At 45.5% G+C, this 26,012-nt stretch overlaps 1 protein-coding gene across 1 annotated transcript; it reads right to left on the reverse strand.

The window, feature by feature from the left end:
• Positions 1 to 3,989: 3,989 nt before the first annotated feature.
• On the reverse strand, positions 3,990 to 11,226 carry KCTD2 (potassium channel tetramerization domain containing 2). Its single transcript, XM_075277233.1, is given in 7 exon segments — positions 3,990 to 4,923; positions 5,835 to 5,960; positions 6,410 to 6,505; positions 6,709 to 6,800; positions 8,221 to 8,329; positions 10,818 to 11,115; positions 11,117 to 11,226. Coding segments are annotated over 7 exon segments (861 nt in total). The 3' UTR covers positions 3,990 to 4,893.
• Between the last annotated feature and the right edge of the window lie 14,786 nt (positions 11,227 to 26,012).

Raw genomic sequence — 26,012 nt, forward strand, 5'->3', positions numbered from 1 at the left:
GATAACACTGGAGCCATAAACTACAGAACTGATAACTCCCCTCTGTACAGCTTTCTTCTGACTTGATGACAACGTCACTTTCACACATTTTACTCTCCTACATTTACAAAAATGCTGAGTCAGAGTGACTGCTGTACACAATAAACTGGATCGATATATCTGGCCGCGGCCGCCTGTGTGGATCTTAAAGGGATTTTCCAAGTTTAATAATTAATAAGGAAAGATCATTAAGTGAAGATCAGCGGGGGAGCGGGTGGCTGGACCCTGCTGTTTGAAGTGGCCATAGCATTCAGGTGAGCACTGCGTCCTACTTACCAAGAACAGCATCATACTTTTGTATAGCAGCTGCTCTGGTATCACAGCTCAGACCACTCACTTGAATGGGACTGGGCTGTGAACAGGCCATGTGACGGATCAATGCAAAATAACATGGTCTGAGCAGCACTCAGCAAGCCACAATTAGCTGATCAGCAAGGGTCCCGGTGGGAACAGTTGACTAACTATTCTAAGGACAGGACATCAATTAATAAGTCCTAAAAATCCCTTTAAATGCTGATGCATAGTGGACGATTACTGGCTGAATCTATGTTTATTCCATAATTTAATACAAGCACAGACTTGTGCAGGGACATAACTATAGGCAAGCAGGGGTAGTAGTAGTACCCGTACCCTGGTGTATGAAATAGGGCAAAGGTCTCTCTGCGGCATGACTATTATAAATGGTACATGGTAGGTAAGAGGCCCTGTTAAGGATTCTGCATCTGGGCCCAGAAGCTTCAAGTTACATTGCTGGGTGTGGGCAAAGGAAAGTAGATGACGTGTTGTTTGTGAGGATTAAGATTTCATCAGCGCTAAGGGCGGCTATTAAAGCAGAACGTCCATCCTTCCCTATGAGGCGTGACAAATCTATAAAGTCTAACTACCCGGTTGTAACTTATCTCCAGATCAGACATTACATCCTATAAACCATTTAAGGGTCTTTATAAACTCAATAATCCCTCTACATGGCTAAATAGGAGTAATACTTAGAAGAGGTCCTACCAAACGTGGAACAAGAAGAGCAGCAACAACCCTCTAGGCTACTTGGCACACTGAGGTTTTACGCTGGCATATTTTTGCATAACCAAGCCAGTGTTACTTTGTTTTCAAGTTTGTCGTGAACACATTTTTACTGGCATTTTTTCCCCTAGAAATCTAGATGTGTCAAAACGCCATGCTGTTAAAAACCCAAACACCATGGAAGCAGAGAACACAACGGTTTTGTCTATTAAGTCTGGCACTTCCTATGCAGGTGTCCCTACTGGTGCGCCATGCACTTGAATTTTGGTGTGCCAGAACTGAAATATACGCCAGTCAGAGATTCCTAATATATGGAGGATTTTCATCACTATTGACTTCTCTGTAATATCTGAACAAGGCATTTTTTTCAGCAAAAACATGTGCAGCCAGCAGTAAAGAGAACCAGTATAAGCTTTTTCCGCACTGGTCCCATACCCTAAAATTACTCTAAACCTTTAACTTGGAGTGATTTTGTTCCATATGTACTGACTTGGTCCTATCATGTAATCATATTAATCCCAGGTTGTCATCTGCTTCCCCGGTTGTGGGGATGTCAGCTGAGCCTAAAGATTCAATATTTCCTTAACTGTGACAGAAGAAGAATCTATCAGACTACTTCTGTATGTAATAAATGATACTTGATCTGTAAACATTGGAGACCCCTATGCCTTTACTCAAAAGGTTATGCCCAACGCGGCATGAAACATGTATGCTCAGGGCTATCAGTGATACCACGAATATGCAGGTAAGCAGCGATATTTACCTGTATGATTATTGGTGGTCACATGCAAGCGGCGCCTTATTTGCATGCAGTGCCCTACATTGGAATGCAGCCAAATTGCAGGGACACTGCAGGACAGCTCTAATACATTTGGGATACCTTTGGGATCACCCACAATTTATGAGATAGTAATCTGGACTCTACATATGAATTTGGCTTCATACAAGTCCCTCTCCCCTTGCCATGTCTTTTGCTGAAGGTGTTTTGTGCATTGTTGTAGAGCGTTATTGACTGGTTTCATACTGAGAACAACCTTCTTTTTACGCATCACTCATGGTTCCATCAACCGATTGAATGGCACAGTCCTCCATTTTGTATCCTGCTCCACTGTTCTGGGTGGCAGGTCACAATTTCACCTCTATTTGCGTCTTTAGGATGCAGATGAAATCAATGGGAGCCGGTCATTTCCTTTTTCCATGAGCAGTTTGTTCCCGCTCGCGGAAAAAAGAAGCGAGCTGCCTTTTCTTCAGGCGGATTCTGCAGCTGATTCAGCCGCGGACATCTGCCTCGCGACACCTCCCTCCTGACTAGGCCAATTCATTTGGGACTAATCCGGAGTGGAAAGCTGCGACTGTTGGAAACCGTGACAGTTGTGGCTAGCCGTGGCAGGCACATTTTGGTCCAGATTCTGACGCGGCTTCCCACGTCAAAATCCGGACCATTTTACTCCGTGAGAACTACCACAAAAGATAAATTTTTACTATGACAGACTTATTATACAGGCTCCCAAGGAGCCATCGGGGTGACCGAAAATAAAACCGCACATTGTATTGATAGGTGTAACATGATCTCTATAGGAGTCATAACCGTAGGCTAGATCAGTGTGTCATATGGGTTTTCTAGGCGACTCACACACGGTTGTACAACAGGCCTTACTGTGAAGAAACTTTATATAGGAATCTACTGCCCCCTAATGGCAACTACAATGTTTTCAATGTATTTTCCTATTGTGCAGATATGGAGCTCTGACTCCCATTAACAGACATGAGGAATCATAAAAATTCAGCCTACAAAAAACACAAAATAGTGTAATATATTTGGTCAAAGTTCTTAGTTCATCTACTGCAGGGTTTTCCTGCACACACAGTACTGGGCTACGGTTTTAGGAGAGTGGAAAAAAATTCTGTAAACAAAGAATGCTTTCAGAAATATAAATGTGAAAAAGAAAGTGAATGGAAAAAAAGAGAAATCTAAATCCCATCAATATTTGGTGTGACCTTTGCCCTTTGGAGGAGTCCTGGAAGTGACCATATGGCCTCCACAGAGCCTTGGTCTCAACATTATCCAGTCTGTCTGGGATTATGTGAAGAGACAGAGGGATTGCAGCAAGCCTACATCCACAGAAGATCTGGGCTTAGTTCTCCAAGATGTCTGGAACAACCTCCATGCCGAGTTCCTTCCAAAGATGTCTGCAAGTAGCGAGAACTAATGAAAGGCAAAGTTAACACCAAATATTGATCGGATTTTCTTCCTTCACTTAATTTTGTTAATTGACAAAAAATAAACTGTTAACACTTCTATTTCTGAAAGAATTCTTACTGTGTTGGATTTTTTTTCTACAACTGCCTAAAATTCTGCACTGTACTGTATAGATATTTGGAATAATCGAATCTGGATTTGGCCATATCAGATTCCAGTTTCCATTTTAGCATTGTCCTTTCCAAACTGAAATAATTCCACTGCGACCTACAGTAGCATATTAATGAGATTTAAGCAAAGCTTATCCAGGTCTGTCAGCTAAAATCTGCAGCGTAACGTGACCTGCAGACAGTTTCAAACCCCCAGCATGTTGTTACTCGCTTTTCTATGTAGGACGCTAGCGGTCTACATAGACCTCAATTGTGAGGGGGTGGATTTTGAGGTGGATTCAGTGTCAAAATCCGCCCCCTCTTGACCCGTGTGAACGAGCCCTTAGAATGCTACATTACCCATAAGTCTTTTTTTTCCCCAAAAAGTACTTTCGATTTAGAAGTAACGCTCTGGATCACACTATAAGACTGTGTTCACAAAGCTGCAGTTGCAAAAAGGCTGCAGTTTTGCTAAATCAGAGCATTTACCATAATGCAGCTGCAAAAAGCAAACAGTCAAAATTGCATAGATAAAAGATAAAGGAGAGAGGCAGTAATAAAATAAATGCACACATTAAAGCTTTGGCAATAAAGACAGGGTTTTTTTTTTGCGTGAGAAAAAAAAAGGATATACCCATAGACAAGACAAATAATTTGGTTCTGCCTCATCTTTCTCTGAATTACAGGTGTCCAAAGAGTGTTTGTGCTTTATGAAACACGCAGGCAGCCCCAACCCAAACCCCCTCCCCCACACACAAATCTATACCAACAGTAAAGGAAACACAGCAGTTTGCTTGCTACAGGTATGCATGCATTGTAAAGACATACAAGGTGCCCCCTGATGGAACAAGTCACCCTGGTGGGTGAGGGGACTTTTCGGTGCCATACTGGTGATCAGTTTATCAGTCATTCTTTTGCATTTGAGATCCTGTTGAGAACACAGCAGACTCCAGGCGTTGAATTCTCCATAGATTTACAAAGAAAAGAAGACATAACCGCACAGTAAAAGCACTTGAGACAAGAAACAGAACAAGACTTTTGGCAACTGTAAAGGAAGATAATTGAAGGGAAGGCCAATTTTTTTCCATCCAGCAAATAAGTTTGCCTTGTGTCACTGGAAGTCCAAGAAGTACGGCAGAACATACTCCTCTAAACGCAGGCCAAAGTGAGAGGACACACGAGAAAACACAATTAGCCCCAAACAAGTAGGAGTTGCCCCCTCTAACCCGTTCACCCCACAATAATTGACATCATTCCTATATAACCTGACAACACAAAGCACAGGCCTGTGACAGAAGATGGCAAACACAATACTGTTCTGTTTCAGTTTGCTCACACATTGCCCCCTCTGTAAAGTTGGGGTGTTAAGGCCGGCTGAGGAAGAGGGGATAACGTGAAAATACAGCGCAGGAGCTCTGCAGGCAGCGAGGGCTTTGGTTACAGCCTGGGTAGAGCTCAGTAACAGATCTTGGTCACAATGCTTCGTCACATCCTGGATCCTCGCTCCTGAAGAATCTAAAAGTGAAAATAAAAATACCAATGAATGTTTGCAGGACAACCATGAAAAGAACAATAAAGCGGTTGTGCAAACTCTATTAGGCTGGGGCCATATGGGACGGAAACGGTGCAATTTGCCCGCAGCTGAAACACGTGGGGAAAAATCGCAGTGTTTTACAGTAAGAGCAAAGTGGATGGGATTCTAGCGAATCCCATGCCCACTTTGCAGTAAAAGCTGCAGTGCGGACAAACTGCGATTTCCTAAACTGGCGCGATTTTGGAAATCACAGTATGTCAATTACACCTATAAGGAAACCGCCAGCATTTCCATAGGTATAATTGTAACAGGAAGTCCACAGAGGAAAATTCAGCAAACTTAATGTCTAAAGTTCTGCAGGAAGAACCGCGATGCGTTGCTGCCGCAGTTTTTCCCACAGAGCTTTTTTGCTGTGTGACGTCCCATGGGGCCTTATAGAACATGTATGTCTCCTACATGGGACCTCCCCTCTATTTCCCATTAAAGAAGGAAGCTAACAAGAGCAGCTTTGCCATGCTCTACAATGTTGTCCCACTGATTCCAGACAGACTTGGCTGCTTCCCCAGGTATCATCAAAAGGAATATGTAATGTACTCAAACTGAATCACCCCAGGCTAATCGTGAAAGGGTTTGTCTAAGAATACATCCATCTTTATCTAAATATCTATTATGTTATAGGCCTTCAGTAATACAAGAGTGTTGCTGTTGCTTCAGACTATTTTTGTCATACAAATGAAGGTTTGGCAATTTTTCCAATATACTTTATTAGGCAATGCAGCCTCCTTTATTATGAAAAAGTGACACAGCCGATTGCCATCAGATCAGAAGATCATACACTTCCCTTAGAGAAGAAGCTGCATGCTTTGTCTAGGTGAACTATAGCTATACTGACCTTTGCCTTTTCACTGGGCTCAATGACCAGTCCATTAGTGGAGTTATTCAGCTCCCTGGACACGACACAAAGGAACTCTGCTTGATCTTCATTCCCATAGTTGTAGGAAGATCCAATACTGATAAGCTGGAAGACAAAGGTAGTACAAGTTACAGAAAGGAGACTCTTGGTAGTTCTTCAAAGCCGTCGGGGTATAGGTTGGTAACGTAGTAAAGGCAAAAGCCTGTATAATGGGGAATATCATGGTGTCATTTTTCTGCGTTGTGACAATGGCCAATGTATGCCAATGCAGTGATATACATTGAAAGTACGCATTTAGAGTATATGTTGGGAAATACTACCATTGCATATCTCTGATACATAGAGCAAAGGCAATGAAAACAGGACCTAAGCCAGGCAGTATTGATCAGATCTAGGAACCCCAAATTGCACTTTTGCAGTGTATAAGAATACATTCTTATAAGGTGTAACTTCTAAGTGACAAATATATCATCTCTCCCTCTCCAGAGATGCAACTGGGGCTTTGTGTAGAACCAATTCTATGCAATGCATTTGTTAGCGCTGTAGTCACTCACCTGCTCAAACTTCCAACCATCAGACATGGTGGAGACCATCTGTGTCAGCTCTTCTTCTTGACACTGTAACACTCTGTAGACATGCTTCACCGGACCCTGAAGATATGCAGATAATGAAAGTATTAATAATATCTGGCAGATGCATTTCCTCCAGAAATACATAGAAAGTAACTGTGTGCCCTTCACCATTTGAAGCATTTTACCACAGTAGCTTGCACCTCTTCACATCGGGAGGTGCTGTCTGAATTTCCTTGTATGCATTTGAAGCACTAGTGATTTGGAGATATTAAGAGATTTACCTGGGAAGTTCTATTCTCATTGTCTCGGATCCGTTCCTTCACGAGCCGCACGAGGGAAGCGATGTTATAAAACTCTGCTTCTTCCAAAACGCCTGTGTGCAAAAGATATAACCAGTGTAACAAACCTGTGTCTGATAAGATCAGAATATAGCCTGCAGCCTGTTGACGGGAACTTGGTTAAGCTTTGGAAAGTTGGGGTAAGTTCTCACAGCAGAATTTGCAGAGGAATTTGAGGTGATTTTCTACCTCAGAGGCTTCTCTAAATTCTGGCCCTATGGATTGGTTTTCCATCATGGGTTTGCTCGCCGATTAGCCTCAGACACAATGGCTAACACTAATCTCAGGCCACTGTTTCTGCAGCTGAATCAGTGGTAAAATTCAGGACAAGAATGCTAAAAAAATAGAAGAAACTCTGTCACTGCCTCCCATTGAAAACAATAGAAGGCAGATTCTAGTGGGAATATGGAGATGACTGAAAATCAGCTCCAAAATCCACCATGTGAACCTAGCCTTAAAACCCCCTTCTAGATTACCAAATACTCTGATGATTATATTAGAGATAACTAGAGATGAGCGAGTACTGTTCGGATCAGCCGATCCGAACAGCACGCTCCATATAAATGAATGGATGCACCTGGTACTTCCGCTTTGACGGCGGCCGGCCGCTTAACCCCCCGCGTGCCGGCTACGTCCATTCATTTCTATGCGAGCGTGCTGTTCGGATCGGCTGATCCCAACAGTACTCGCTCATCTCTAGAGATAACGGATATTGTACCTCACATGTGACAGATTCCTAGGACTGAAAAGTTAGTTCCATGACTGGATTTCTGAAAACCCCATTCAGGTGAATGGGGTAGTCACAGAAACTTTGTACCAAGGAGGGTGTGAGTGTTTATACTGAATTGGTGCTGCCAATGTACTATTATATTAGAAGCAGCAAATGTTTGGAATGTTGTTAATGCGTATATATAAAGTGGTATACAAGCTATTACTATGTAAAGGTTTAAAGCTTCCATGCAAAACCATGTGTCTCCATAGTTACAGACTACAAATGTACTCTGAGTAGTCTGATCTCACATCTGTCTTTTTGCCATATCTTGCTGACCTACAGAATAAAAATCCGTGTCAAAAAGGACAGGTCTGTGTAAGGGTTGGTTCACACTAGCGCTTGTATTCCGTCCGCATGGAGACCCCCCCGGACGGAAGGCAATCGCAATTGCAAGCGATGTGCTTGCAAAGTACATGGAGCCCATAGACTATAATGGGCTCCGTGTGCTTGCCGCGCACTGCCCACACGAATGAATTGTGCGGGCAGTGCACGGCAAGCACACAGAGCCCATTATAGTCTATGGGCTCCGTGTGCTTAACTTAGCACTTGCATTAGCATTGGTATTCCATTCGGGGGGTCTCCATGCGGACTCCTTGCGGACGGAGGACAAACACTATTGTGAACCAGGCATAAGGCTGGAAGATCATATCAACCCTCCTAGCACCCCCTCTTGTAAACCTTACCTTCTTCAGCTAGCTCTTTATTAAGGATCAATTTGCCATGTCTTAGATAATTCAGGATGGGTCCAAAGTAGGTTGGGTCCCGATCAATGAGATAGGCTCCCGTCTCATCCTAAAACACAGAGACACAGATATACATTATATACAGAATGAACACTGTATTCAGATAAAAGCCCAAAATTGTACTCCTATTTACATTTGTATTTGTTGGGATGAGATAAGGGATATGATCATGTAAGACGCCAATAACAAAATGGCTACAAAGGGACGGCGCAAGGTATCTTTGGTTGTGCAACATGGATCACAGTGTAACCCTGCATCTGATGAAAGTCAATACGAAATTACGAAACGCAACAGAATGTGACCGAAGCAATAGTAGCAAAAAAATAATTTTTGGTCGCAAGTCGCTCTCAACTTTGCCCACAAAGACCCCAAAGTGAGTCGCATGTAACATGTCTGCAATTCCGTCTTCCTATCATACCTCTATTTTAGTTGAACTACAGCAAAGTGCACACAAATCACAATTTTTTTGGGTTGGGCAATGTGTATACAACTTGATATTACACAAACAAAATTAATGTGCAGCCTTAGCCAAAGGGAGTTAGTGGAGGGGCACACTGGGTAGTCACCTGCACCCCATCCAGGCATTGTGCTGTAAGGACAAAATCACACAGTGTTCAGCAGAGCCTGTCATGCCCAATGTTGGCTTAGCTGGGTGCACACTTTAATTGAAATGGGCGGCGTGCTTCTCATGGAGGTCACAGCTTGCATGTGTGCATGAATTTAATACCCCCTGGAGAAATTATAGGACTTCTATGGGATTTCTGCTGAATGGCATATAACATTAAAAGAAAAAAATATTGCACCATCTTCCATCAGGTACCAAGTATAAAAAGATTGTTGTCCCTGGAATTGTGTCGAACTACATACAGCAGTAGACAAAACAACCACAGCTCCAAAAAGCTGGATACATAAAGATCTATAAGATGCCCTTCCAAAAAGAAATCAGAGGGTGCACTACATGCATCAAATAACGTGAAATATGTGTGTAGACTGCACATGGACCCGGAACAGTGAATGCAGAAATTCAGTAACTGTAAGTGTGACCAGCTCTAGTTTAGTCTATAATTGGGTTGGCGATCGTCTCTGAGGACATACAGACTTATTACACATAGGAAAATATCACCCTATTGTTGAGCAAGCAACATGGACAATTTTTCAACGGTCTGTGTGAATACAGCCTTGTGCGAATTAGGATGCATGAGCACATCTGTCTGACACCCATTAAAAAACCCCAATCTTTTTCTACATTGGAGAGGAATCCATTTTTTCCGATCCCTCACGGACTTGAGTCTACTGAGGGGTCCGTGAAAACTGCCCAAGAAATAACATGGTCTGTTGTATAATGGATTGGTCACATGGGCCGTAAAAAAAAATAAAAAATGGTTGTGTGACTAGATCCATTGTGTGCTGTTGTTATTCTAGCCATTATATAAGGTATTATATATCATTAGTACCCCTCTATGGTAAGGCCCCCACAATGCGAAAAAAACTGCTTTTTTAATGGCACACTTTGCTGTGGGTTTTTTTTTTAGCCAATGATGAGAATGACTACAAAAGAAATTGGAACTATATAGAAAGCGCTTCTACCTTCTGCTCAAGCCACTCCTGTCTTTGGCTCAAAACCCCCCAAAACAACAAAATCTGCAACAAAGTTTTTTCCACAACGTAGGGCTTCAGCCTAAGAGTATATTCAGACGTAGCAGCTGACATATGTAGTTTTAGGCTATATGCACAAGATGTTGTAAGACTTGGTCATTTTGCCTCCCTTACAGATTTGACACTAATGACAGATCCATGAGAATGGCCACATTGTAATCCATGGCATTAATATCACTAGTTTTTATATACCCTGCACGAGCAGAGGGGGCGCCACAAGGCATAAACTCTCTGCGCCTGCACTGAAATCTACGCTAGAACATAGCTGGCATATATATCAGGAATCACTAATCTAGCGGGGATGGCGAGCCCTTTCTAGTAAAGTGGTGCAAATGTGAAAAATAAGTCACAAATTGTTACACTAATTAGTTTTTTGAGTGCAAAAATCTGTGACGTTCATGTCCTGTACCCTGGAAAACTGGCATACAAGCAATGACAAATCTTCCGTAATGGGGGGGAATTGATGATTGCGGTTACACCGAGGTTGATTTATGACTAACATAGTTGAAATATGAGTTTTGCACTGGTCTTGCCACTTTTCCCACATTGTGTTCATTGCCTGGGCACAAGGATGCCAGGCGGACGTCCCTAATTCATGATGAATCCATCGCCCTCTCCTGACACAAGGGACTGGCATAAAATACACCGCTAGATGATCCCTCTCCTCATGTATTCTGAAAACTGACATTGACATCTGTGTGAATAAGGCCTTACCACCGAATGTCACAGTCCTGCTGTGAGAGCAGAGATCACATTAGAATGGCTATAACATTGCACTTTATGTGCTGCACAGAACCGCAGCGTCTGAATATACCCTGACAATGTAGGTGGTGCTGGCAGGGGCAGACATGAGCAGGCAGGTCAGGGGATGTGGCTGCCACCTTGTCAGAGTCCAGGTCTGGCTCCTCCTGGCACAGGCGGTACAAGAAAGATTTGGGCTCCCGGCACAGGGTCTGCTTGGTGCTCAGGAAGTACGTGCCGCCCACATTCAGTCGGACCCATTTTCCTCCCGTTCTTCCGGCGTTCTCCTGCTGACTAGGGCTGCGGGGACTCCGGGGTGCCGAGCAGGAGAGGCCGGGGCTCGGGGGCCCGCTGCGGGGGCTGGGTATGGACAGGGTGTGCGGAGTCACCCGGGCTCCCACAGGCTCCGCTGGTTCTCTCTGTGGTTCTGCCATGTTGGCTCAAACCAAACAGAACCGGGAGAACGGCGGAGCCATAACACCGAGACAGGGAGCGGGAGAGGCTTCCGGGGCGCCGTGCCGTCACTTCCGAGGGCACAGGCACGGTCATATTAGTACACCCACAGCCGGCTGGGTGACCGCTACCTGACGGGGCATCGCCTGGTGGGGGCCATGACGTCAGAGTGACGTGCGCAGAGTGGTCATGTGACTGCTCAGAGTTTGCACTATGGTTGTGACTAAATACTATAGAAGCCGTAAGGACCTGGCGGCTCAGTGTGAGCTGTCTGTTTCCCATTACTGGGAAGGACCTATTTGCCCCCTAGTGGTCAGGTCCTTAAGGGTGCATTCACACGGAGTAAAATGGAGTGTAATTTGGAGCGTTTACGGAGCGTATACGGAGTGTATACGGAGCGTTTACGGAGCGTTTACGTAAACGCTCCGTATACGCTCCGTAAACGCTCCAAATTACACTCCATTTTACTCCGTGTGAATGCACCCTAACTGAGATAGTATTTAGCCAGCTCACAGTGAATTGGCTAAATCCCGTACTCCAGAGGGACCAGGTCCTCACCAGTGATATATATATATATATATATATATATATATATATATATATATATATATGTATATATATACAGTATGTATACAGCCAGGTCCTCACCAGTGATAGTATATACAGTATGTATACAGCCAGGTCCTCACCAGTGATATATATATATATATATATATATATATATATATACACACACATATACAGTATGTATACAGCCAGGTCCTCACCAGTGATAGTATATATATATGCAGTATATATGCCCCCACCAGGGTCCCCCTACCACGACCCCGACACTTACGAGGTCCTACAAAGGGAAGCCGTCCACTTCCAACCCAAATGCAGAGTACTAATATGCGGAGACCTGAATGCAAGGACAGGCACAGAGATAGACTACCTGCCCCCTGACGACAACCCACATATGCACGGTAGTGAGATCCACCACCCAGAACCCACACAGACAAGAAGAAACAGCCAAGACAGAATTGTCAACAAGAGCGGGAGACAACTGCTGAACATGTGCCGAAGCCTAGGACTGTACATAATAAACGGACGTACCACACGCGATCCCAGAGGACGCTTCCCACTAAACTCTCAAGTGGGCAACAGCGTGGTGGACTATGCCATTACAGACGCAGACCTGTCAGACATTGAAGACTTCACAATCGCACCTGACTCCCATCTATCAGACCACAACCAGATCCTACTATACATGAGAACCATGAACAAAACACCCACACATGAGCCCCAACAGTCCAGCCTCTACAACCTACCAAGACATTTCAAATGGGCCAACCACCAGGCCATAGAATATACCAACGCAACCAACCGGCCCAAAATCAAGACACTGCTCACAAACTTCCATACAAACACCTATCAGCCAGACCAACAGGGAGTCACCAGAGCTGTGAAGGATCTCAAGTACATCCTACAGACCACAGCAGAACTAGCAGGCCTGAAACGAACCAAACCAATAAGACAAACCAACAAACAGTCCAACAAATGGTTCAACAGCGACTGCAGAGCACTACGCCATACCCTAAGAACAGCCTCCAACCAAAAACACAGGGACCCCAACAACAAGGAGGTGAGGGAAGCCTACAACAATCTATGCAAGCAATACAAAGGCACCCTCAGAGAGAAGAAACAGAGGTACCTCTCCCACAAAATAGAGCAACTAGAGGACTCCCACCAGGACAGCTCATTCTGGGAGACCTGGCACCACATGGGCACAAAGCCCAAGAAAAACTCTCTCCACATCCAAAATGGCAATATCTGGCTCAACTACTTCAGAGGTCTCTACAAAAACATCCCAGAAGAAGAACTAACTCCAGAACAGCAACAGATAATCACCAAACTGAGGGACATGGAGAAAGTCATCAAAGACTTCCAGAACCCTCTGGACTCACCAATCACCATAAAAGACATACAGGAAAGAATTGCCCTGCTGAAAGGCAAAAAGGCCAGTGGCCCTGACGGCATCCTACCAGAGATGATCAAATACAGCTCTCCAGCAATACACGCGGCACTGGCAAAGCTATTCACCCTCGTGCTCAATGCTGGACACTTCCCCGAAGACTGGAACAAAGGGCTCATAACCCCCATCTACAAGAATGGGGACCAATATGACCCCAACAACTACAGAGGGATCTGCGTCAGCAGCACGCTGGGGAAACTGTTCAACAGCATCATCAATAACAGAATCCTCACCTTCCTCACACAACACGGGGTCCTCAGCAAGAGCCAAGCAGGGTTCATGCCAAACCACCGCACCACAGACCATATCTACACCCTGCACAGCCTCATCAAGACGCACGTCCACAACACCAGAAGAGGCAAGATATTCGCCTGCTTCGTGGACTTTAAGAAGGCGTTCGACTCAGTATGGCACCCAGGCCTACTCCTCAAACTCCTAGAGAGTGGAATAGGAGGAAGAACGTACGACGTCATCAAGAGCTCCTACACCGGAAACCAGTGCAGTGTGAAGGTGAATGGGAAAAGGACAGCATACTTCCAACAGGCCCGAGGGGTGAAACAAGGCTGTAGCCTGAGCCCAACACTCTTCAACATCTATATCAATGAACTGGCTACAGCCCTGGAGGCCTCACCAACCCCAGGCCTCACCCTGAACAATCGAGAGGTGAAGTTCCTGCTATACGCCGACGACCTCCTACTCCTGGCCCCCACCGAGAAAGACCTCCAAGAAAGCCTGTCAGTGCTGGAAAAATTCAGCACCACATGGGCCCTACCCATCAACCAGAAGAAGACCAAAGTCATGGTATTTCAGAAGAAGGGACACAATAAAGCCTCCACCACCCCACAATTCACACTGAACGGCTCCACACTGGAGAAAACCAACAGCTACACCTACCTGGGGCTGGAGCTCAGCCAATCAGGAAGCTTCAAAGCAGCAATAGAAACCCTGAAAGCAAAAGCCTGCAGAACCTTCTACGCCATCAGAAGACAACTGTACCACCTCAAACCACCGGTGAGGGTCTGGCTGAAGATATTTGACGCAGTCATCTCCCCGATCCTTCTCTATGGCAGTGAGGTTTGGGGCCCAGCCACCTACCCAGACCAGTCAAAGTGGGATTCCAGCCCAACAGAGAACTTCCACCTGGAGTTCTGCAAATACCTGCTCCATGTCCATTGCAACACCACCAACATAGCCTGCAGGGCAGAGCTAGGCAGACTCCCCCTATGGCTCACCATACAGAAGAGGGCGCTAGCTTTCCAGGCACACATCCAGGTGAGCAAGCCCGACTCCTACCACCACCAAGCCTGGCTAAGCCACCCGAGCAAACCAGACATTCACCAACCAAACAACAGCCAACCACCAAACCAAAAACACCAACAGATGATAACCAAGGCCGAGATAAAGGCGACCACGGAGGCAAACAAAGAGCGGTACATTGAAGAATGGAGAAACGAAATAAATAACTCCAAGAAACTCACCGTGTACCAATCCCTACAAAGGGACTACACCATGGCCACCTACCTGGAGAGAATACGCCACCCCAAGCACAGACAGACCCTGAGCCGGTACAGACTGAGCGCCCACAACCTAGAGATAGAGACGGGGCGATACAGGCAGACGTACAAGCCACGGGAGAACAGACTGTGCCAGCACTGTGACCAGGGGGCCCTAGAAGACGAGACCCACTTCCTGCTACACTGCACCAAATATTCAGCTGAGGGCCGTCTACTACCAAAGACTCTCTGCCCACATCCCAGACTTCATATCTGCAGACGAGAAGAGGAAACTCTACATCCTACTGGGAGAAGAAGAGGCCACTGTGGAGATCGCTGCCCAATACGTGTCCAGCTGTCACCAAACCAGAGGAAGATGAGACTCCACGGACTGTTATATTTATCCCAATACACCCGCCCCACCCACCTCCACATATAGCGGTCACCAACGAAGAGGAAGATGAGACTCCATGGACTGTTATATTTATCCCAATACACCCGCCCCACCCCACCTTCAACCCCACCATGGACTGTTATAACCCAAACCACCCCCCCATACCCACCACCCACCCAACCCAACTCCCCCCCCCCTGCTTTACTAGCTTTGGCAATGCCAAATACCTATTCGGACGTGCCAATAAAGCATTTTTTGATTTATATATATATATATATATATATATATATATATATATATATATATACACACACACAGTATGTACACAGCCAGGTCCTCACCAGTGATAGTGTATATATATATATATATATATAATAAATTTTATTTATATAGCGCCAACATATTCCGCAGCGCTGTACAATTTGTAGGGTTCAGATACAGACAGATACAAAACAAAGAACGTCATTTCACACAATGGGACTGAGGGCCCTGCTCACAAGAGCTTACAACCTATGAGGTAGAGAAGATGACACAAGAGGTAGGAGGGGCGGCATTGCTTATATAGTGTTCAGACAATTTTGTAATAGAGGTTACAGTCATTACACAAACAAAGCTTTATGGGCCGTCACTAGTAGTGTCCTTTAACATGTGGATAGAGCATGGACAAATATGTTAGGCTGAAAAGGCATCAAGACGGATTTGCATTAGGAATTGTGATAGGCCTGTCTGAAAAAATGCGTCTTTAGTTTGCGTTTGAAACTGTAGAAATTGGGAGTTAATCTGATTGTCCGGGGTAGAGCATTCCAGAGAAGTGGTGCAGCTCGGGAGAAGTCTTGTATACGAGCGTGGGAGGTTCTGATAATAGAGGATGTAAGTGTTAGGTCATTGAGTGAGCGGAGAACACGGGTTGGGCGGTAGACAGAGATGAGGGAGGAAATGTATGGAGGTGCGGCATGATGGAGAGCCTTGTGGATGAGGGTGATAACTTTATATTTTATTCTATATTGAATAGGCAGCCAATGTAGCGACTGGCACAGACCAGAGGCATCGCTGTAACGTCTAGCCTGATAGATGAGCCTGGCCGCTGCATTCAGAATAGATTGTAGAGGGGAGAGTTTAGTGAGGGGAAGACCGATTAGTAAGGAGTTACAGTAGTCAAGGCGAGAATGAATCAGAGAGACAATAAGTGTCTTCAGTGTATCTCTGGTAAGGAAAGGACGTATTCTGGAGATATTTTTGAGGTGGAGGTGACATGAACGTGCGAGTGATTCAATATGAGGGGTGAAGGAAAGGTCTGCGTCAAACATGACCCCGAGGCAGCGGGCCTGCTGCCTAGGAGTTATAGTAAGGCCTGAGACTGCAATGGATATATCAGGGACAGATCTATTAGATGGTGGAAACAGTAGTAGTTCAGTCTTAGAGAGATTTAGTTTCAGATAGAGCGAGGACATGATATTAGAGACAGCAGAGAGACAGTCACTGGTGTTCTGTATGAGTGCAGGGGTGATGTCATGGGAAGATGTGTATAATTGGGTGTCATCAGCATAAAGATGGTACCTGAAGCCAAATCTGGCGATGGTTTGTCCAATGGGGGCTGTGTAGAGAGAAAAAAGCAGGGGGCCTAGGACCGAGCCCTGAGGAACCCCAACAGCAAGGGAAAGAGGGGAGGACACAGAGCCCGCAAATGATACACTGAAGGTGCGGTCTGAGAGATAAGAGGAGAACCAGGAGAGCGCAGTGTCATTGAGGCCGACTGAGCGGAGCATAGTGAGGAGGAGATGATGGTCAACAGTGTCAAAAGCTGCAGAGAGGTCCAGAAGAATAAGAAGAGAGAAATCGCCATTGGATTTAGCCGTCAGGAGATCATTGGAGACTTTTGTATACAGCCAGGTCCTCACCAGTGATAGTGTGTATATATATATATATATATATATATATATATATATATATATATATATATAGCCAGGTCCTCACCAGTGATAATATATATATATATATATATATATATATATATATATATATATATATACAGCCAGGTCCTCACCAGTGATAATATATATATATATATATATATATATATATATATGTATACAGGCAGGTCCTCACCAGTGAAAGTATATATATATATATATATATATATATATATATATATATATATATACACACACAGCCGGGTCCTCACCAGTGATAATATATATATATATATATATATATATATATGTATATATATACAGCCAGGTCCTCACCAGTGATAGTATATATATATATATATGTATACAGCCAGGTCCTCACCAGTGAAAGTATATATATATATATATATATATATATATATATATATATATATATATATACAGCCAGGTCCTCACCAGTGAAAGTATATATATATATATATATATATATATATACACACAGCCAGGTCCTCACCAGTGATAGTATATATATATGTATACAGCCAGGTCCTCACCAGTGATAGTATATATATATATATATATATATATATATATATATATATATATATATATATATATATAAATCAAAAAAGCTTTATTGGCACGTCCGTATAGATATTTGGTATTGCCAAAGCTAGAAAGGGGGGGGGGGAGGAGTTGGACTCGGGTGGGTGAGTGGTGGGGGTGGGGTGGGTGGTTTGGGGTATAACAGTCCATGGAGTCTCATCTTCCTCTTCGTTGGTGACCGTTATATGGGGAGGTGGGGCGGGGCGGTTGGTTTGGGGTATAACAGTCCGTGGAGTCTCATCTTCCTCTTCGTTGGTGACTGCAAAATGGCAATATCTGGCTCAACTACTTCAGAGGTCTCTACAAAAACATCCCAGAAGAAGAACTAACTCCAGAACAGCAACAGATAATCACCAAACTGAGGGACATGGAGAAAGTCATCAAAGACTTCCAGAACCCTCTGGACTCACCAATCACCATAAAAGACATACAGGAAAGAATTGCCCTGCTGAAAGGCAAAAAGGCCAGTGGCCCTGACGGCATCCTACCAGAGATGATCAAATACAGCTCTCCAGCAATACACGCGGCACTGGCAAAGCTATTCACCCTCGTGCTCAATGCTGGACACTTCCCCGAAGACTGGAACAAAGGGCTCATAACCCCCATCTACAAGAATGGGGACCAATATGACCCCCAACAACTACAGAGGGATCTGCGTCAGCAGCACGCTGGGGAAACTGTTCAACAGCATCATCAATAACAGAATCCTCACCTTCCTCACACAACACGGGGTCCTCAGCAAGAGCCAAGCAGGGTTCATGCCAAACCACCGCACCACAGACCATATCTACACCCTGCACAGCCTCATCAAGACGCACGTCCACAACACCAGAAGAGGCAAGATATTCGCCTGCTTCGTGGACTTTAAGAAGGCGTTCGACTCAGTATGGCACCCAGGCCTACTCCTAAAACTCCTAGAGAGTGGAATAGGAGGAAGAACGTACGACGTCATCAAGAGCTCCTACACCGGAAACCAGTGCAGTGTGAAGGTGAATGGGAAAAGGACAGCATACTTCCAACAGGCCCGAGGGGTCAGACAAGGCTGTAGCCTGAGCCCAACACTCTTCAACATCTATATCAATGAACTGGCTACAGCCCTGGAGGCCTCACCAACCCCAGGCCTCACCCTGAACAATCGAGAGGTGAAGTTCCTGCTATACGCCGACGACCTCCTACTCCTGGCCCCCACTGAAAAAGACCTCCAAGAAAGCCTGTCAGTGCTGGAAAAATTCAGCACCACATGGGCCCTACCCATCAACCAGAAGAAGACCAAAGTCATGGTATTTCAGAAGAAGGGCCACAATAAAGCCTCCACCACCCCACAATTCACACTGAACGGCTCCACACTGGAGAAAACCAACAGCTACACCTACCTGGGGCTGGAGCTCAGCCAATCAGGAAGCTTCAAAGCAGCAATAGAAACCCTGAAAGCAAAAGCCTGCAGAACCTTCTACGCCATCAGAAGACAACTACCACCTCAAACCACCGGTGAGGGTCTGGCTGAAGATATTTGACGCAGTCATCTCCCTGATCCTTCTCTATGGCAGTGAGGTTTGGGGCCCAGCCACCTACCCAGACCAGTCAAAGTGGGATTCCAGCCCAACAGAGAACTTCCATCTGGAGTTCTGCAAATACCTGCTCCATGTCCATCGCAACACCACCAACATAGCCTGCAGGGCAGAGCTAGGCAGACTCCCCCTATGGCTCACCATACAAAAGAGGGCGCTAGCTTTCCAGGCACACATCCAGGTGAGCATGCCCGACTCCTACCACCACCAAGCCTGGCTAAGCCACCCAAGCAAACCAGACATTCACCAACCAAACAACAGCCAACCACCAAACCAAAAACACCAACAGATGATAACCAAGGCCGAAATAAAGGCGACCACAGAGGCAAACAGAGAGCGGTACATTGAAGAATGGAGAAACGAAATAAATAACTCCAAGAAACTCACCGTGTACCAATCCCTACAAAGGGACTACACCATGGCCACCTACCTGGAGAGAATACGCCACCCCAAGCACAGACAGACCATGAGCCGGTACAGACTGAGCGCCCACAACCTAGAGATAGAGACGGGGCGATACAGGCAGACGTACAAGCCACGGGAGAACAGACTGTGCCAGCACTGTGACCAGGGGGCCCTAGAAGACGAGACCCACTTCCTGCTACACTGCACCAAATACTCAGCTGTGAGGGCCGTCTACTACCAAAGACTGTCTGCCCACATCCCAGACTTCATATCTGCAGACGAGAAGAGGAAACTCTACATCCTACTGGGAGAAGAGGCCACTGTGGAGATCGCTGCCCAATACGTGGCAAGCTGTCACCAAACAAGAGGAAGATGAGACTCCACGGACTGTTATATTTATCCCAATACACAGGACACGTATTGGGCAGCGATCTCCACAGTGGCCTCTTCTTCTCCCAGTAGGATGTAGAGTTTAGTAGACATAACTATGCGCGCACATAACTATGCGCGCACATAACTATGCGCGCACATAACTATGCGCGCACATAACTATGCGCGCACATAACTATGCGCGCACATAACTATGCGCGCACATAACTACCATATATATGCGCGCACATAAATATGCGCGCACATAAATATGCGCGCACATAAATATGTGTGCACATAACTACCATATATATGCGCGCACATAAATATGCGCGCACATAAATATGCACGCACATAAATATGCGTGCACATAACTACCATAAATATTTTTTATAACTCAAATTTTTATTGAAAATTTTTTTAAACAATAAGAAAAGAAAAAACAATTACAAGTTACAAGGCGAACACCCGCCCTGCGAACAGAAAAAGCACACAGTGCAACACAAAATACAATCAGAAGAATAAAATAAAAAAAAAAAAAAAATAAAAAAAATAAAAAAAAAAAAAAAATTAAAGACAAAGAAAGCAACATAGAAAAAAAAAGAAAAAGGAAAAAAAGGGGGGGGGGAGGGAGGGGTTAGTGGGACAGATGAGTGGGGGAGAGGACTAAATGTGGGGGGTGAAAGGGTAGGTAGGGGTGAGTGTGAGCAGTCAGGAAACCAGTGAGAGCGCTCGCCAGGTCATCCATACCACAGCCAGTTGGGAAGGGCTCGGGAGCAACCACTGGTCAAATACCTGAGACGAACAACAAGAGTATCAATCAGAGGAGGGGTCAGAGCCCAGGAGCGTCCGGTACTCTGCAGACTGTTGAAACCTGAACCAGTAGAACCAGGTTTTGATGTACGCCTCAGTCGTGCCATGCAGGAAAGACGTGAGATTTTCCATGCGCATTATCTTGTTGACCTTCGAAATCCAGAGGGAGAGAGGAGGAGGATCCACTCGTTTCCAAAAAAGGGGGATACAAGCCCGGGCAGCGAGGATCAGGAATCTAAGTAGGGAACGCTTAAAGACCTTTACAGAAGACTCACAATGATTAAGGAGGAACAGGGCAGGGCCCAAATGGTGAGAAGTTTCAGTAAGCTGGAGGGTTATCCGCTTGACCCCCTCCCAGAAGGACGAAAGGGCAGGACAGGACCAAAAAATGTGTAGCAGCGTGCCTTCCTCGTCGCCACAGCGCCAACATAATGGGGGAGACCTGAGGAAACATAGCATGGAGTCTCGTAGGAACCCTATACCATCGGGACAAGATTTTGTAGCTGGCCTCCTGGTGGCGAGAGCTGATGGAAGCAGTATGAGAAAGGCGAAAAATGCGCCTACGCTGCTCCTGAGAGAGGGAAAGGGATAAGTCAGATTCCCATTTCAACAAGAACGGCGGAACAAAGTCCTCCGGAGGTTCAACCAGGATCCGGTAAGTGAGCGAGAGGGAGTGGCGAAGGGGGCCAGCACCAACAAAAATCTTCTCCAAGGGGGTAGGTTCGACGCGGAACTCTGCAGGAGCAGGGAGAGAATGTAAAAAGTGACGAAGTTGCATCCCCCGCCAAGCATCCAAAGGGGGCAGCTCAGGAGGGGCCTGGGAATTCAGAAGTGTAGTCCATCCCCCAGCGTCCTGGAAGTGACAGGCACGGAAAATCCCATGACGGCGCCAATTACGAAAAACTCGGTCAAACATTCCAGGTGGAAAGGCAGGATTGCCCAGCACTGGGAAAAGAGCGGAATCCTTAGGGAGGAGAGTGGAGCGAACAAGGCCCCTGGAGCAAATCCGAAGCGTGGGACCAAGGGTAGGGTGAGAAAAGAGAGATGACAATGAGGAGGAGTCCAGCCATGGGGCAACCTGCAAAGGGATCGGAGAGAATGCCTGTTCGATGTAGACCCAAGGTTTAGAAACAGCATGCCTACACCAGTCCACGACACGAGTCAGGTGGGTAGCCAAGTAATAGGACTTCAGGTCCGGAAGCGATAAACCACCGCAACTCTTGGGACGAAAGAGAAAAGCCTTGCTCACTCGGGCGGGTCTGCCCGACCAGATGAACTTCAATTGGACGGAAGTGAGGGATCTAAGAAAAGACAGAGGGATGTGAATGGGAAGCGCCTGCATCAAGTAGAGAAGACGAGGGAGAATGTTCATTTTAAAAATCGCGCATCTCCCGAACCAAGTAAAGGCTCCAGTGGACCATCGAGTACAATCAGCCCTGATAGACGCCAGAAGTGGGGGGAAGTTGCAACGAAAGAGATCTTTCGGGTCCGGAGTAAGATAAACCCCCAAATATTTGAGAGAAGTGGGGGCCCAATGAAAAGGGAAAGATTGACTCAAGGAGGTGGCCGCCGAGGAGGAAAGGGTCACATTAAGGGCTTCCGACTTCGAAAAGTTGATTTTAAAATTCGAAAGGGTCGAGTAAACCTGAAAGGCAGACATCAGAGCTGGAAGAGAAACATGAGGGGAGGAGAGGAAAAAATAGCAAGTCGTCTGCATAAGCCGCCACTTTGTATAAACAGGAAGAATGAGCAGCGCCTGAGATGTTCGGGTCGGCTCGAACCTGGCGGAGGAAGGGTTCAAGAGTCAGGACGAAAATGAGAGGCGAGAGGGGGCATCCTTGCCTAGTGCCATTTCGGATAGGGAAGGACTGGGACAATAAACCGTTCACCCTAACCATCGCTGTAGGGAGAGAGTATAGAGCCATGATCCAACTCATCATGCGATTTCCAAGACCAATATGTAACAGGGTCTCTTCCATGAACCGCCAGTTGACCCTGTCGAAGGCTTTCTCAGCGTCAGTTGAAAGAAGCATGAGAGGAGAGCCCGATTGTTTAGCCCCATACATGAGGTTGATAGCTTTGGTAGTATTATCTCGAGCCTCACGGCCGGGTAAAAATCCAGCTTGATCCGCGTGAACAATATTTCCTAACAAGGACGATAAATGCGTCGCAAGGATCTTGGCTAAAATTTTTAGGTCAACATTGATTAGCGAAATGGGGCGGTAGTTAGAGCACAGAAGAGGGTCCTTTCCGGGTTTGGGGATAACCGCTATGTGAGCACACAGGGAGTCACGACAAAGGGCCGAGCCATCGGTGAGAGAATTGAAAACTTTCAACAGTCTGGGGCGGAGTTCAGGGCCAAGTTTCTTATAGTATACCAAGGTAAGGCCGTCTGGGCCTGGGGCCTTACCCGTTGCCATACTGGAGATAGCTAAAGAAATTTCCTCTTCAACAATAGGAGATTCCAAGGCCGTCAATTCCTCTAGAGACAACGACGGGAGACCAGAGGAGGAGAGATAAGAACGAATGCGATCTCGGAACTCCGCTTCAGGGAGAGGAGAAGGGCCAGAGTTTACAGAATACAAAGAGGCATAGTAGTCCCGAAAGGCAGCTGCAATATCAAGGGGCATGTGTAATCGAGTACCCTGGGCGGAATTGATGCATGGAACGTAGGTGGAGGACTGCTGAACCCGAAGGGCCCTAGCTAGTGAACGCCCGCTCTTATTTCCAAACTCATAAAAATGACGTCTGCATTTAGCTAGAGTACCCTTCAACTACCATAAATATGCGCGCACAAAACTATGCGCGCACAAAACTATGCGCGCACAAAACTATGCGCGCACAAAACTATGCGCGCACAAAACTATGCGCGCACAAAACTATGCGCGCACAAAACTATGCGCGCACAAAACTATGCGCGCACAAAACTATGCGCGCACAAAACTATGCGCGCACAAAACTATGCGCGCACAAAACTATGCGCGCACAAAACTATGCGCGCACAAAACTATGCGCGCACAAAACTATGCGCGCACAAAACTATGCGCGCACAAAACTATGCGCGCACAAAACTATGCGCGCACAAAACTATGCGCGCACAAAACTATGCGCGCACATAACTACCATATATATGCGCGCACATAAATAAAAGCGCACATATATATGCGCGAACATAAATATGCACGCACATAACTACCATATATATGCACGCACATATATATGAGCACACATACATATGCGCGCACATAAATATTCGAGCACATTTGCCCTCAGATAACTACCATGTATATGCGCGCACATAAATATGCACGCACATAACTACCAGAAATATGCGCGCACATAAATATGCGCGCACATAACGCACATAAATATGCGCGCACATAAATATGCGCGCACATAAATATGCGCGCACATAAATATGCGCGCACATAAATATGCGCGCACATAAATATGCGCGCACATAAATATGCGCGCACATAAATATGCGCGCACATATATATGCGCGCACATATATATGCGCGCACATATATATGCGCGCACATATATATGCGCGCACATAACTACCATATATATGCGCGCACATAACTACCATATATATGCGCGCACATAAATATGAGCACACATACATATGCGCGCACATAAATATTCGAGCACATTTGCCCTCAGATAACTACCATGTATATGCGCGCACATAAATATGCGCGCTCATAAATATGTGTGCACATAACTACCATATATATGCGCGCACATATATATGCGCGTACATATATATGCGCGCACATATATATGCGCGCACATATATATGCGCGCACATATATATGCGCGCACATATATATGCGCGCACATATATATGCGCGCACATAACTACCATATATATGCGCGCACATAACTACCATATATATGCGCGCACATAACTACCATATATATGCGCGCACATAACTACCATATATATGCGCGCACTTAAATATGAGCACACATACATATGCGCGCACATAAATATTCGAGCACATTTGCCCTCAGATAACTACCATGTATATGCGCGCACATAAATATGCACGCACATAACTACCAGAAATATGCGCGCACATAAATATGCGCCCACATAAATATGCGCCCACATAACTATGCGCCCACATAACTATGCGCCCACATAACTATGCGCCCACATAACTATGCGCCCACATAACTATGCGCGCACATAACTATGCACGCACATAACTATGCACGCACATAACTATGCACGCACATAAATATGCACGCACATAACTACCATATATATGCACGCACATAAATATGAGCACACATACATATGCGCGCACATAAATATTCGAGCACATTTGCCCTCAGATAACTACCATGTATATGCGCGCACATAAATATGCGCGCACATAAATATGCGCGCACATAAATATGCGCGCACATAAATATGCGCGCACATAACTACCGTAAATATATGCGCGCACATAACTACCATATATATGCGTGCACATAAATATGCACGCACATAACTACCATATATATGCACGCACATAAATATGAGCACACATACATATGCGCGCACATAAATATTCGAGCACATTTGCCCTCAGATAACTACCATGTATATGCGCGCACATAAATATGCACGCATATAACTACCAGAAATATGCGCGCACATAAATATGCGCCCACATAAATATGCGCCCACATAACTATGCGCCCACATAACTATGCGCCCACATAACTATGCGCCCACATAAATATGCGCGCACATAAATATGCGCGCACATAAATATGCGCGCACATAAATATGCGCGCACATAAATATGCGCGCACATAACTACCGTAAATATATGCGCGCACATAACTACCATATATATGCGCGCACATAAATATGCACGCACATAACTACCATATATATGCACGCAAATAAATATGAGCACACATACATATGCGCGCACATAAATATTCGAGCACATTTGCCCTCAGATAACTACCATGTATATGCGCGCACATAAATATGCACGCACATAACTACCAGAAATATGCGCGCACATAAATATGCGCTCACATATATATGCGCGCACATAACGCACATAAATATGCGCGCACATAAATTTGCGCGCACATAAATTTGCGCGCACATAAATTTGCGCGCACATAACTACCGTAAATATATGCGCGCACATAACTACCATATCTATGCGCGCACATAAATATGCACGCACATAACTACCATATATATGCGCGCACATATATATGCGCGCACATAACTACCATATATATGCGCGCATATAACTACCATACATATGCGCGCACATAAATATTCAA

Source organism: Leptodactylus fuscus, chromosome 6 (assembly GCF_031893055.1).
Source record: "Leptodactylus fuscus isolate aLepFus1 chromosome 6, aLepFus1.hap2, whole genome shotgun sequence".
NCBI lineage: Eukaryota > Metazoa > Chordata > Amphibia > Anura > Leptodactylidae > Leptodactylus > Leptodactylus fuscus.